The sequence below is a fragment of the Leuciscus leuciscus genome (assembly GCF_965113295.1).
Source record: "Leuciscus leuciscus genome assembly, chromosome: 8".
Lineage (NCBI taxonomy): Eukaryota > Metazoa > Chordata > Actinopteri > Cypriniformes > Leuciscidae > Leuciscus > Leuciscus leuciscus.
Genome location: NC_138732.1, coordinates 36,066,328 through 36,082,408, shown reverse-complemented (window position 1 = coordinate 36,082,408; position 16,081 = coordinate 36,066,328). Strand labels below are relative to the sequence as shown.

Here is a 16,081-nt window from a genome sequence, read left to right as displayed (position 1 = left end):
CTAACTTTATCATTATGAATATAAACAAATAAGATGTATTTTAGTACTCACTATCAAGCTAGCATTGGTAGGGACGAAACATCAACAATATACTTTACATTGACTATGGCCAGCCCATACTTTGACTACAAACTTGGTCCTCAAATCATTACGTATTTTGCAATACATGTAATGTAACTTCATAACGTTGCACTCTTTCTATAAGTTATAAATAGCTAGCAAGATAATAATGGTAACGTTACAGTATGTAAGTAATTATTCTAGCCATGTGTAATGCTAAATAAGGTTTGCTAGTACATTATTTCAGCAACATGACAAGCCAGTGAATTAGCAGGTTTCAATTGTTGTTTTGCACAGTTATGCGGCTAGAGTTTTGACACTGAGTCATTGGGCTCCGACGGGCTTGTTTATCGTCATCTGTCTTTTTCCGTTTACCTGTCTTTGTTGTATGAGCTGGTGCCACTCGAGAAATTGGCAGTTTTAGTTGTTTGTCCGCCATTAGCACAGCTGCGCGGCACACCGCTATCTTGATTTTGAACGACTGTACGCGCTGTGCGAGAGAGGGGGGTGATGATCAGCGCGTACACAAGCATGATTGACACTGCTAAGACACTCCTCCTGGCTCTGATTGGTTGTTTCTTACCGGGAGCAGTGTATTTCTGCAAATGGCAATAGGACCACTGGGAGGAGCCAGAGGAGCTTGATTTTTTCACAGATTATCTGTCTCATATTCTACTGTCAGGACATAATGACAGTTTTAACAAATATGTAAAAAAATACATTTTTACAGAAGTTACCAACTGCAGCTTTAAATGGCAATGAAAATGACCTATTAATTGTAATTTAAGTGAAATTATTTAACTTAAATATACAAGCTTGATAAAAATTATCATTCTAGAAGAAAATTTCAGATGGCACTTAGAGGCTTTTGCATCTGAACTCTTCATATATAGCTGTATCGGCTATATATAGGCCCCTGTTAGAGGCAATGAGGTGACTGGAACAAGCAGGAATCCGTTCAATGCAAACTTTGTTTTACAATAAGTAGAAAAATCCCACGGTGCAGAAACAAACCAAAAATAAATGAAAAAATAAATACAACTATACTATAAACACGTTCGTGCCAACAGTCTATTGTTGTACCAAACAGTGGCGGTACTCCGACCACGCTCACACCACACTCACCCCCCCTACCGAATGTTACCATGGCCATCTTAACGTCGTGGCCCCGCCTACGGAACATACCAAGCAAGTCTAACACAACATTTAGTCTTACATTTTTACACACAATAATCCTACATATATCGCACCCAACCCTTTTATGTCTTTCCAGCATCCCAAAAATCAATTGTATGCTGTGCACCTGTGAAATGAGGGAACATGCCCCATAGTCTGTATATGGTCACGGAGTATCTTCGTGACATCTCCTCCCCAATCGTACTTATTGGTTAGAACATGCTCCTCCCGAACTTTGTTACATAAAACTTCATTTATCACAATGTAGCATTTTCTTCTTGGTTTGGTTCACTTTCAACATTTCAAAGCTTACAAAAATGTGTTTAGGCAAGTCACATGTGATTAAACTGTCCTCTTATTGCTCAGAGTTTCCTCTGCGTCATCCATCAAGATGAACTGACAAGTTCGCTTCGTGATTTATCTTAAGAAACACGAGAAGTGCCAGTAATACAAAGTTTCAGTCATCATTCAAGCTAGAACAGGGACACATTCCAACTCTACTAATTTATTCCCATAAATTAAAAATTTATTTATAATGCCGTTAGAGTAGGAATCAAGGCTTCGTCGGGACAGTATTCTTGCAGTGCAGGGAGAAGAGCAACATATTACACAACATTTTAAGTTGAAGAGGCGCTCTTTGGTTTTCAACTGTGATAACCAATGTGCTCACTCACAGAATCAGACACTGCTGCTTTTTATATAACACATTTCCCGTTATGAATTACGATACCGCTTGGTTCCTTGGTTTCGTTTGGTCGGATTGCTTTCTCACCTCAACTGAACCACCCCATAGTTCGTTTTCAATCGGGCCGAGACCACCTCGATCAGGCGATCTCAGAGCGATTGTTTTGGTGCGGATCCGACCGTGATTGCCGTGTTCATATCTGCCTAAATTAACTGAACAAACGGAGAAAATGCACAAAGTTCCGAAACAAACGATCCTCAGAGTGCGATTTTTACAACTTTATTATTTTTGGTGTGAACAGGTCTTAACACAGGACTGCTGTGACTTTCTCCACACACAAATCTGCTCATATGTAGGAAGTGGGCTGAAAGATGACTCATCCACCCAAATGACTTGTTTTGCTTTTTCGTATTTAGAATCTCATTCGCATGTCAGTACAAGAACTGCACCTCAAGAGCAGTAAAATAGCTTATGACCAGACCGCATTTAGACAGTTCCATTAAAAACCAAGAGAAACAACAACAAAAAAACATACACATTAAAATGAAGCTGCATTATCTATTAGGGGTGTAACGATACACCAATGCCACGGTTCGGTTCATATCACGGTTTTGGAGCCACGGTTCGGTTCGGTTCGGTTCTGTTTGCTGTGGGGGCAGGGTTCATGGCAGGGCACCAGCAATAATAACGCTAGATTAACTTTAACTTTATTAACTGAACTTTATACAGTGGCTTCAGCCTTTCTTTAGAGCACTTAGCACACCTGAGTTAACTAAAATGAAATAAATGCCTCCACTGACTAGTCAGAAATAAACTGCACACCTGAGTAGGGTTGCCAACTTCAGAAAAGTAAAATGCGGGACAATCGTGGTTCTTTATAGGAAAACAAGGGACACTCAAAATATTTGTACTGCATCGCACAATGTACATCATTTCATTGTCTGCAGACAGTTAAGTATATGTTTAAAAGGTTATCAGACAAACACATTTGTATTGCTTAACCTATTTATGTACAATTTAATTCTAAAAATTATTGTAAAGTCATACAAACAAAATGTCACATTACAAACAAACCACCATTCAAAATAACAGCATTTATCTGAAATAGAAAGCTTTTTTAACATTATACATAGGCCTACAGTTCAAAAGTTTGAGGTTTGTAAGATAATTTTTTGGGGGAAAGAAATTAAAGAAAGTAATTGCCTACTTTTATTCAGCAAGGATGCATTACGTTAATCAAAAGTGACAGTAGCCTACATTTATAGTGTTACACAAGCTTTCTATTTCAAATAAATATCTTATGATCTTTACATTCTTCATAGAATCCTGGGGGGGAAAAAACAAACCAGTCTTAAACATTAATAATAATCAGAAATGTTTTGTGAGCATATTATTCCCTCAGGTAGATTACATGTTTTCTTGCGTGGCTGGATGTTGGACTCATGAACAATAATCACGTTGTTTGCATTCGCTAAAATTGATTTGCCGAAATCAAAACGTGGACAGTGAAAAGGAATTACCGTTAGCGCGAGACGAGTCCGGCTTGAAGCGGAAGCGACCAGACGGCAGAGGATTATGTTCGCAAAACAAACAATGATTTGTCTCAAAACGATGATTAAAAAATGCTGTGATATGTCATCATATTGGATGATGACAGGTGTCGGTGATCATTCTCAAGTGTCGTGATCAGCACTGCTGCTGTTGCTGCTGTATCAGTCAGTGGTTGTGACCGGAGGGTCTTCAATCTCAATATGAGTTGCCATCCTGAAGTGCGTATGTAAACTCTCGAGCGTGATCGATCACCCAAATCACGTGACATGCACTTTATTTAGTAAATAATATTATAATAATATTTAGTAAAACTACAGCTCTTATTAGTTGTTAAAAGTGTACTCATTAATAACTATTTAATCAAATGTCAAGGAAGAAAAAAATAGTTTTGTGACAAAGTGATGTGAGAGTTGGGCCGGGGCAGCAGGGGGCGGGGCGCGTTCGGTTCGACATGAGAGTATCGCGGTTCGAACCGTGGCTGTTGTATCGCGGTTTGTCGGTTCGGTTTGAATATCGTTACACCCCTATTATCTATAGATAAATCATTTGAGAGCTGAAACTCACCGACAGAGGCGGGCATCTCCCCCCACTGCAGAACCGTCTCCTTGGTGATGCGGCCATAGGTGTCGATATAGATGCCCTCATCCTCGTAACACAGCAACAGCTCCATCCCACTGCTGCTGGGGAGGATGATGATGGCATGCGGATGAATCAGACCTTGGATCTGAAACACACAGACATTCTGTTATAAAGAGGAGAACGGTTACTGCCTTAACAAATACAGAGGTCACAAGTACATCACTCTACTGTACTGTGTGTATGCCATGCTGTCAAATTATTCATAGCTCCTCTTCACGGCATGTAATACAGCAGGGGTCAGCTGGTCGTAACATAAAAGTACTACAGCCAATTATTATGCTAAGGCAATGTATATTAAAACAAAATTACCTATTTTCATTTGAAAGTTGCAAACATAGGCTGTATGTTTTCTTCAATAATGTGTTAATTTACGGAAGCATATTATCACATGCTGTCACAAAAAAATAGGTATTCTCTTTCTTGTGAATGGTTTTGAACATTTAAAGCCACAATATGTAACTTTTTTGCTTTAAAAATAGCAAAAATCACTATATCTATGTTACATATTTTTTTTAGTTGTGTACTTACATTATCCCGACTGTTTCCAACAACTTTCAAACCAGGAGAAATTTGTAATTTTATTTCCGTTTTGTCGCCGTCAATGGCGTCATATCCGCGTTGTCCCTGGTTTCCGCTCGTACTGCCATGGCAACCAGAGCTATGAACCAGAGCCCTCTGATAGTAACCAAAGCGACTGACGGTAGTTCGCAATGTCTATTTGCACGCTGTTGTTGTTTCGTTCAAACATTATGGACCATGGCAAGCAGACTTTGGATAAAAAAGGAGAACTAAAACGAGAATCAATATTAGCGCGGTGTTTTCGAGATGCCTAGAGCTCCCATAGACAGTAGGGGTGTCAAAATTAATCGTTTCTACGATGCATCGCGATGCAGACGAGGACGATTCGGTATCGGTTCAGTAATAGACCATAACCGGTTATAATGTACTGACGCTTTTCTTACGTCATTTTTCGCGTACGTGCTTTGTTGCGGTAGCATACAATGGCAGAGGGAGGTGAGACGCGAGTGAGAGAAAATTAAAAATGCTCCAACTACTTTAAAAGCCAACATCTGGGCACATTTCGGCTTTTATGAACAACGTGGTAAGCACGACCTGCAGAAGACACGCGCTGTGTGCGCTCATGTCACGCACAAATAGAATATTGAGGTAATACCACTAACTTGATAAACCACGTTAGCCGTTTTCACCCCGAGCTGTAATCGCCCGGCAGAGTCTGACTGCTTTAGAGTAAGTGGATGAGCTCCGTCACACGAATCCGCAGCCAAAAACAAATCATCCACCCGCCCCAATAACTTTCTCTGATTTAAGTATCCGCACCCGATGGTCAAATTACAATTATTCTGTGTTGTTACGCGTGATTATAAATGGATGATCGTCACTTTCAACAGCGGACTCGGCGACGGTTGATGCGCGCATCTTTAATGGTAACATAATACACTGATTAATGAGCGCTGCTTTTAAATGAACATTTCTTTAAAACAAAATTTATTTGACAGATTTTCCTTTTCTTAGTATCATAAACAAGCTTTAATCCCATGAAACTTAAACTGGAATGTCACTGTTTCTGTCACTGCAACTTCCCGAACAGGCGAGCACATGCGCGCACACATCACTTTTGAAGTAAAATTTTAAATTGAGGATGCGGTGCATCGTGATATCGAATTGAACCGGATCGATGACATAATAATAATCATAATCGAACCGAACCGTGAGACCAGTGTCGGTTCACACCCCTAATAGACAGTATATAAACGAGAGCTCCACGTCCGAGACTTCGACCGCTTCTACATGTACTTTATTAAACAGGTGAATACATTTACATAAAACTAATCAATGTTATATAGCTCAACATGATGAAATGTTAGAATATGATCTGTATGTTATTCTAATGTTGATCTAGCTTACTGCTAGTCTCATACAGACAAACTAACACATACATTTCAACACATTCAAATGCAGTTTAGTGTGATAGTGTAATGTTAGACCAAGTGAAACAACGCTGCGTTACCTCACAAGTTTAATTTGTCTAATAAACTGACCTGTGACTGTGAGTAGTAATTCTGCACTCGCGTGTAACGTTAGTTCGGTAGAATGAAATGTCCATATTCCTTATGCGGGACTCGCGTCGCGTGTGGAGCTGATAACAGTTAACGTTAGCTGTCTCTTAGCAATCCCGAACTGCTTCATATCACAGTCATGATAAAAGCATCGATGTATTCAGTCATCCATAAACATTATTAGATCCATAGATTAGATCGGTCGGCTTGACGTTGACGACAAGATCCATAATTCTTAGCAAATGTTGCGTCATCAAACTACGCCTTTGTTATTGTAAATAGGTTAGCGACCCCTAGTGGCGAAAAATTCCATACTGTACGTTTAACTAAAAAAAATCAGCTGAAAGATTCAGGCAGTTTACGGGAATTGTAACAATATTTATAGATAAAAATGCATATTAACTCTTTCCCTTTTATTGATGGAATCTTCGATAATTTATAACACAGCGCTTCCCCAAATTGACGGAAAATGTTGGTGGTGGCTGGCAACTAGCAAAAAATGTAAGTAAAGAATTAATGTTATGTATAGTTGAGATATTTAACATAGACATTTATGCATAATATAATTAAGTCAGTTTAATTAAGTTTTTTTTAAACAGAGGAGCAGATAGAACATCATTTTTAGAAAAGCAAAATTTGAAAATTCGAGGGACAAACACTTGTCCAAAATATATTGTCATAAATAACTTATAGCTTATAACTTAGGCTGTAATATTAAGAGGCACCACTGATTAAACAAACATCTTTTTTATAATACCAATTGATTGAATTATATTAGTGTTAATAAAATGAATGTAACTTGTCTAATATGTTTATGTTAGTGATCCTGAAGGGTCCCAAGTCCAGTGCTCCCAGAGGTCTTTCCACTCTCTTCAGTGCTTCTGATGTGTCTGTGGGCCATGTACATTTCCCCATCTGGCACAGAAGCCACAGTGTCCACTGCCCCAAGTCCAGTGGTCCTAGAGGTCCCAAGTCCAGGGGTCCTCAAGGTCCTAAGTCCAGGGGTCGCAGAGTTTCTTTCAGTGTCCTCAGCGCTTCTAATGATGGCTGCCACTATCCGATGTCTGTGTGCCAAGCACGCTTCTCCATCTGGCACAGAGGCAGTGGTGTCCACTGCAGCACCCCCAGAGGTTGCAACGTCTGTCCAGGAGGTCCAAAGTCAGGTGAACCATTGTCCAGTTGTCCTCCCAAGTCTGGTTGCCCTGGAGGACCCAAGTCCGGTGGTTCCATGTTCATTGTTCTCATGTTCATCAGGTAGTCCTGGAGTTCCCAAGTTCAGCATTCACCAGTCTGGTGGTCTCAATTCCAGTGTCCCATGTCTGGTTGCTTCCAAGTCTGGTGGTCCTGTTGTTTATTTCTTCTTTAGACATTTGTTTAATGCCTTTTCAACTTCATTTAACCCTACTGTAGATTTGGTTTATTTCGGTGCCTATTTTGGTGGGAATTTAGTTTAAACGGTTCACCCAAAAATGAACATTCTATCATTAATTTCTCACCCTCATGTCGTTCCAAACCCGTAAGACCTTCTTTCATCTTCAGAACACAAATTAAGATATTTTTTTATGAAATCCAAGAGCTTTCTGTCCCTCCTATCTAATTAACGTCTGAGACAAATCAGACACAATTAATTGTTATATTTAACATATAATCTTTAAAATTCATGGTTCCATCCCCCCAACTAGGGCAAGAACCATGACTACCATCAGATAAGATTTTTGCTGTTTTTGTGTGATTGTTTTATTGCTGTTAAAAATGTAGTCATGTGGTCAAGACTGAGGCCATAGGAAAGACATACAGCCATTAAAACAGACTTTCCTGCATTAATTTATAGACAAACTGATCTATAAATTAACATGCATCTAAATATTAGGTCTTGTATACTGCCGCTTGCATTTGTATTTATTTCATGCATGCTTTATGAGAGAACTACTAGTTAATGTAACCCCACATATCGTGTCTCCTATCTAATTAATCCTCATTTAATGACTCACACTTTAGTGTACATCGCCTTCTCATAGAATGCAGCATGTGTTTGTTATATCTATCTGAGTATAAATGGACACAAACGGCAAGGCCAACGGCAACGGCAACACATATGTATGTCTAACCACACTTGAGACAGAGTCATAAATGCTCCCAGCAGAGGAATTTCCCGCTTGGAAATTCCACCTTTCTTATTAGTCAAGCCAACCCTGAGAGGTGGGACCTTTCTCAGGCTTTAAATTGCCTCTACACAAGCAGTTCTCTCTCTTGGCCTTCTCGGTACGTTCGGGTTGCTGTCCTGCGTGGCCGCACCAAGATCCATAGTTCCATTTCCTGCTCCCGGTTCCATTCTGTCATGTGACCACGCCTACGGAGAGCGTGCACTATTCAAACGCAAATAATCTGAGGCAATCCATGCAAACGTGTCAACGCTCACATCAGCTGGATAAAACACACCACGAGTTTTATCAGACTCATGCACTTTATGTCGTCTTGCTTCGCTGTGAGGAATAATCCTTAGGAATAATTTAGTTTCATATCGAGGAGCAACGGATCCAGCTATTCAGAGGACTGTGAATAGTACGTTTTTTTTTTATTCTTAAGTGCTTTGTTCTAATCGCGATATGCAATAGTGTCGGTAAACTGCAAAAGGACTGTTTATATATGAATCGCGTGTCTGTGTGTGAATGAATGAACGGCACAGATGTTTACTACAGCTGTAAACAACAGCGCACACTTGCACTTACATTAGTAAACATGTTATTTTTACATGAACACATCTACTAGTTTAGCTTTTACCAAACTATATTGCTATACTGAGTCTTTGTATAAGCAACGTTAATTAACTGCAAATTAACATTTATATGCAAATATATCATAAAAAGGACATGTTATAGACGAAATAAGAATGTTTAGACAAGATTTCATTGATTAGTTTTGGATAGATTATAAAGTTTTTACTTTAAAAAGACTACTGTCACATCAAATAAGCTTTTGTTTGCCAATTTCAATAAGATGTTATTAGTGTGTTTGTTCCAATATTCAAACTAATGAATCCTTAACTTTGAAATACGTATGATAAAATCCATGTATACTATATTGTTAAAATTGTAATTGTTGTTGATTTATATGTTAAAACTTTGATAAAATAGCAAAACATATATTTACAAGCTAGATGTAAGCAACATCTTAATAGGTCAATATAAACCTTCTCATTAAATTATTCATTATAGTTTTTTTTATCAGTGACATTTGGGGAGAGGATATATTCCAAAACTTTTTGAAAATACAGTATGATAATTAACTGCATAGTTACTAGAAATGTTTACCATGGATATTATGCAATATGCATGCATACAAAATAAGTCCTCACATTCTTGACTTGTGATATACCCTTTCAGTGATACACCTGACTGAAAGGCTCATTATGCAGCTCATTGTCTTCTCAGGTGTGAATCAGAGCATTATTCATGATCATTCACGCCCCCTGCATATTGCCTTTCCAAACAAAACGTGTCTTACAAAGTTTAAATCAATGTATTGTCTTATGTGAATGATAAGGCAGGATTATTTTCACATCATTGTGAAGAAAAAACTCTAAGCGACAACACCCATTAGTCAAAAGTCTTGTGGACACATATTTACTATGTGTTTTGTGGTCTTATTTCAGAAACTTTAATTTGTAGTTTTTTCAATACTAAAAAACTAACACTTTTTTTATTTATTAAATGCATAAACATTATTCTCTCAAAAATACAAACATGTACATACATGTTGCTCACATATTATGGTAGCCCTGTTTGTGCTAAATAGAGTGTAATTACACCTTTGCCATTAATATGTTTATAAGCAACTGAAAAAAGCACAAATGTCAGGGCATGTCAAACATCTCAAGGCAGAGTCCTGCAACGGGTATCCGCGGGTACCCGCATAAAAGTGGCTAAAACGGGTGGATTGTGACATTCCTAAAATTCACGGGCGGGGACGCGGGCGGATAATGAACTCCTTGCGGGCGGGTAGCGGATGAAAAATATGTGCAATATTTGTATGTCTAAATTACCAGCATTACACATACGCAAATATGTGTTTTAGTCAGGCCATCCTTAAAAATATTCTTGTTTGCCGTAACCCGACCGACCCTGTCAATTTAGGACCGACCCAATTTAATTTTTTTCTCCCCTTTTAGTCCGACCAAGTTGTGACATTAAATTTCTCTGTACTGTAGGCTAATAGGCCTATGTGTTGTAGCCCAGTCATTAAAAAACGATTTAGTTTCATATTCATGTTTAAATTAAATAATATAATTTGTTTTATATATTTCATGTTGATTATATGAAAAGTGAAAAGCATGAATAAGATAAGATGATCCCGAATATCGTGAGACAAATGGAGTGGGCAGACATGATTTTGACCACTTCATTAAGTTTGTTCAGCCTTTCTTTAAAGTGAATTTCGTTTTGTATTAATTGTATCTTAATTTTAATCAATGTTTCATCTACCAAATTCCTGGATTTAATAAATAAGAAGTAAATATAGCAGGCAGGCAATATAATCAGGACACGGCCGGAGGCGCCCGCGTGTGAACTGATGAACTTAAATGAACCGAAACTCAACGTATAAGCTATTTGCCTCACAGACCTGAGAAATAGAAAGCATGAAATGTGTACTTTTAAACAAAACAATTCAAAACGAAAGAAAAAAGACTGTTCTCTGCTTATAATCCGAATGAAATGTGCATTTCTCTCTGGCGCGTTCACTACTGCGAAGATCGCGAGTCAGCATCATCATCTTTGACACAGAAAACACTTGCTTATTAATAAACAATTGAAATGTCTCATTGATATAGTTGACATAGGCCTATTAATAATCATTACTTTTCCAAGTTCTTTGTGACAGCTTTTAGGTGCGTTATTGGCAGCGCACCCTTACATGTTGTTACATGAACGCGTCACCTGTGTGGTTTATCGCGGGCACGGGTCGGGTAACGGGCCAAATATTAACGGGTCTGGGCGGGTGCGGATTTAATTTTGATATTATCACGGGTGACGGGTCGGATCTGGTGCTGAACTTTGCGGGTACGGGCGGGGGCGGGTCTCCAAAAATGGACCCGTGCAGGACTCTGTCTCAAGGACCCCAAAAACACCTTAGACCCCAGAGGGTTAAGAATAATTATTAATATTTTCCTTATGAGCTAATTTGCTACAATAGGCAGCAACTTTCAAGGCCCAGAAAGGTTGTAAAGACATTGTTAAATTCAAATGTAATAACAACTTTATTCTTCTCTTCTGTGTCTCTGTGGGATTACAAATTTAAGAATTTGTTTAAGATCTACTGATTCTACATCCTTTCATAACATCACATGAAAAACTAAGGTGAACTACACTGTATTGGGCATTCAAGGTGAGCATTAAGGCATCAATTTACTGATTAGATTCAATATAGTTTCCAGTGAGGGGGTTTTGTCAGTCTTTGATCTTCCAACTGATAGTTAAACTATGTGAATGTTTACATAGTCTTAGTTCTTGCGACCATGTGATGTTTATACAATTTGGGGGGTACCATTATCTTCAGTCGGGGGTAACTGCCTGTATGGTCTTTAGATGATTTGATTTAGTGGTAACCTCTAAGGCTGTGTGTAAGGTCAACACTTTTAAGGACGGTCAGCACCTTTAAAGACTGCCCACAGAATACCATGTAAAGTTCCCTTAGTCAGACTTGATGACTGCAGCTACCGACAGCACGTGTTCTCAATAAAGAATCCTGCTGAAGATACAACCGAGTCTCCTGGTCTTCGCTTCTGAGTTTCCTACATCTCCTATGCTATTCGCGAAGTAAACACAGTACATCGCTTTCGGGTTCTACGCCAGAATGCTGCCTCACTATTGGTCGACGCTGGTCACGTGAGCACAGCAACATATGCGTGTGATGCTGACGCAGGAGCTGACCAATAGTGAGCCAGCGTTCTGACGTAGAACCCGGTTTCAGTGATTCAGAGAATAGCATTGAGAGATGTCTCTTTTTTGTTGTTTGATTAACATTAATGTCACAGAAGACAGCAGGTTTATTAGGTTGCTGTCACTTAAAGACGAAATGCACAGATCCAATATAATATTACACAAATTACACAACTGTTGAATACCAATAAGGCGGCAACAAGAACTGAGTTCAGTACCCATGTTTTCATGTTTTCGATCATGCAGCGTCTCTCAGACAGCGCTCAGAAACCATCTCTCAGACAGTGTGCACATATAGTTCTTTTTCGCCACTTATTGCATTTTAACAGTTTTAAAACACTTTTTTTAAAACTGCAATGCTTAAAAACAAACATGTTTTTTGCAAACGATAAGCTTTCGTGACCACGCATCACAGCAACGCCATGTGAGCATAACCGCTATAGAGACGATTAGTCCAAATTCTCTACCGGGTGACAAATTTCTACCGGTTCATCTGGTTTACCGGTATATCGCCCCACCTCTACTTTAGTGTTAACTCTTTCCCCGCCAGCATTTGTGCATAAGCAATGCTTTTATCGCTTGTTTTTGCTTCTCTTTTTTTTTTTGTGCTAGTGATTGCTCTCCAGATTTTGCTCTACTCTTTCAGGAGTTACGTAAAAGTGCCCCTACTGTATAACAGTGAAAACATGGAAAGCTGGAAAATTCTGTCAATGGCGTGGAAGCTTTGACTCATAAATGACAGAAAATGCCATCAATGGCAGGGAAAGGAGTTAATAAAATGATGGTGAAATCTTTATCACACATCACTTTTAAATAAATGCAATGACCATGTAATTCAGTTCATTCAGTTACAAGAATGAGGTTAAACACATTTTAATATTAAAAGTTCTGCGTTACCTTTGGCTTAGCTAAAAAATAAATAATTCTTAACCACTTTTTAAGCGACTACAAAGCATTAGAATAGATATTCTCAATCATTTACTTGCATGTCTATGTCATTTCCACAATCACACACCTCCCACTGTACTTGCCTGACTCAGAAATAAATTCACACACACTGTACTGCCATCCCTCTGTAGAGCCACCACAATCCTGAGCATCAATACGGGCATCCAGAGCCGCAGAGAAATCCTTATCCTCTGCCGCGGGATTCTCATGAGCGCCAGCCGCGCAAACACACCGACACAAACAGAGAGTGTGTTCCCAAGTGGGAGAAGCAGAATTACACCACGCAAAGAGCAGCTTGAGTGTGGAAGGACTTCGCTAATGAGTGTGTGCAAGTGAAAGACAACAACTACGCGAAAGATGGAAAAATGCAATTGCATTAAAAGCAATGTGTGTGAGAATATGAAAAAGTGACAGAATGAACGAGAGAATGGGAGGGAATGAATGAGAAAATGTTGGTATGGAAGCCTACATGATTTAGTGCCGCCCAGCTTCCAGTTCTGTTTCCTGCCGCTAGTTCAACTCTAAATTTATCAACTGCCTGTTATTAGAAGAAAAGAAAAAACCCTGTGAAATACCAGGTCATTTCAATGGGCTTATGCTTTGGGAACATAGCAAAGGCTGCAGAGTTATTTTTGGATGAGAGATCAGTTTGGAGAAACTAGCACACACACACACACACACACACACACACACACACACACACACACACACACACACACACACACACACACACACACACACACACACACACACACACACACACACACACACACACACACACACACACACACACACACACACACACACATATTGTGAGGGTGAACTAGTCCGTAACTATGTGGGACACCTCAGAGGAGTGTGGGCCGTAGCTAGGAGGGGGTGGTGGATGAACACTACGGTCTTCGCTCTTCCTCACTGTAAAGGATACACTGCTGTGTGGGTGTGTGGAGACGTCAGCAATACAGTCAAATGCAGCTCTATATCATCACATTTTTCACACATTACATTTTGTTCTACAGTACATGCTGTTCATATTCATGCCATCTCTAAACTGTAGCGTTTGGTAGAAGGAAAACGAGTGTGATGTGGTGACGGCATTTTCATATGCCTGCTTTTGTTTAAGGGTGAATCTCACGAAAACACACCCAAGCCAAATTTCACCCCAAAACCAAGATCATTTTGATTACTTGTGAAACGAAAGGTGCAAAATATATATCTACAGTATGATGGTACAAAACTGTGGTTTTGTGATGTGATGTCTCATCTGCTCTGTGCTATCAGGGTTAAACACAGTTTTAACTTGGTTAAACACAGAGAAATCTGATTTATTATTCCATGTTTTCAGATTTGAAATGACTGTGTGTTTCTGGACCCTTGTAATGAGAATCTCTGGCCAAATACACAAGGTAGGGTTGATACAGAAGTACAGTTATCAATTCTTTGTTTTGCTTTTAAAGTAAGCCAGACAGGCAACACAAACAACACATAATAATGAGCATTTAAAATATAAATGAAGCGATATAGCACGTACATAAAGCTTGCGCAACGACACCAGCAAACATTGCATGAACTTTCTGATATTAAGACTTATTTTGAGATCAAACTAAATAACCTATAATATAAATAACAGCCTTATCTTTAAAAAAATGTATTCAACAAAAATATGTATTTTTTTAAATGTAGGACATAAATATAAATTATAAACAAACAAATAAATAAATATACAGCAAACTGAAACACTTAAAATAGAAATATCATTGCAAACATAATCAGGCTGACGGACAAGTAACCTTAACATTGAATGAAAACATTGAGGTCTGAACTCAAACAAAATGATATACTATTATATAAAAATTAATAAATAAAATATAGCCTATGGTAGCAAACGTAAAACCCGGAAGCACTGCAGTGTATTTACTGCATCAACAGCGTAGGAGAATGACACAGAAGAGAAGAAATTCTTCAATAAAGTCAGTTTTGTTTGTTTTTAGCACAAAAAGTATTCTCGTCGCTTCATAACATTAAGGATGAACCACTGGAGTCACATGGACTATTTTAACGATGTCTTCACTTCCTTTCTGGGCCTTGAAAGTGGTCGGGGGTTCAGAAAGCTCTCGGATTTCATCAGAAATATCTTCATTTGTGAACGACTTGAGGGTGATTAATTAACAACAGAATTTTCATTTTGGGGTGAACTAACCCTTTAATTCCTCACACACAGGCACAGTTCTGCATGTGCTAGTTTGCAGTCGGCTATAGTCTGTGCCAGGGGCGGACTGGCCATCGGGAGCACCGGGACATTTCCCGGTGGCCTGACGGTCGTTCTGGCCTGCCGGCTGCCGCTGTGCAGACGATCAGCCTGGCATGTGATAGGCTGGTGTGCAACTACGAATTAATTGACGGATCTCTCAATCGACGAATCAGGCAATGGCGGAGTGAAAATGACACTCCCACCCAACGTCAGCGACGCACTGCCTAATATCTGGCTGCTATATCCAGAGACAGGGTATATCTGACTAAATCGTTCAAAAAATGGAGCGTAAACGCAAAGGAGGAGCAGAGAGGGAGCGTATAAAAAGGAAAAAAGCCCTGGCCACAGACGCAGCAAGCTGCTGCAAAATCCCAGCCATGTTCGCCAGTAAGGGAACAGGTCGGTCAAGATTACATTTACATTATATTTATAATAATTTGGCAGACGAACGCTTTCATCCAAATCACTTAGATAATCACAATAGATCAAATTAAACCAACAAACGAGCAACAATATGTAAGTGCTGCTGTGCTGTGTCAAGTCTCGTTTCGTCTACATGTAGCATATTTTTTATATAATAAACAAAAATGAATAAAAAGTAGACAGAATAGTGTTAGTGGGTCAAATTGTTTAAATAATAAATAAATCAAGTAGATGGTATGGAAAAGAATACAGTGTTAGTTATTTTGATTTTTCATTTCTATTCTACAATATGTAGCCTACAATGTTTGTTTGTTTATTTATTTATTTTGAAAAG

At 39.0% G+C, this 16,081-nt stretch overlaps 1 protein-coding gene across 6 annotated transcripts in view; it reads right to left on the bottom strand.

The window, feature by feature from the left end:
- The window catches only part of LOC309504961 (traf2 and NCK-interacting protein kinase), a 75,512-nt gene that overhangs the window by 7,040 nt on the left and 52,391 nt on the right, over positions 1 to 16,081 (bottom strand). For 5 of the 6 annotated variants that reach the window (XM_082178265.1, XM_082178269.1, XM_082178266.1 and 2 more), the window contains exon 30: positions 4,037 to 4,196. In XM_082178265.1, the coding sequence (XP_082034391.1) occupies positions 4,037 to 4,196 (160 nt within the window). Of the gene's footprint in view, positions 1 to 927; positions 2,471 to 3,994; positions 4,197 to 16,081 lie in introns of those variants that run through there. The other variant, XM_082178270.1, reaches the window with a different exon arrangement.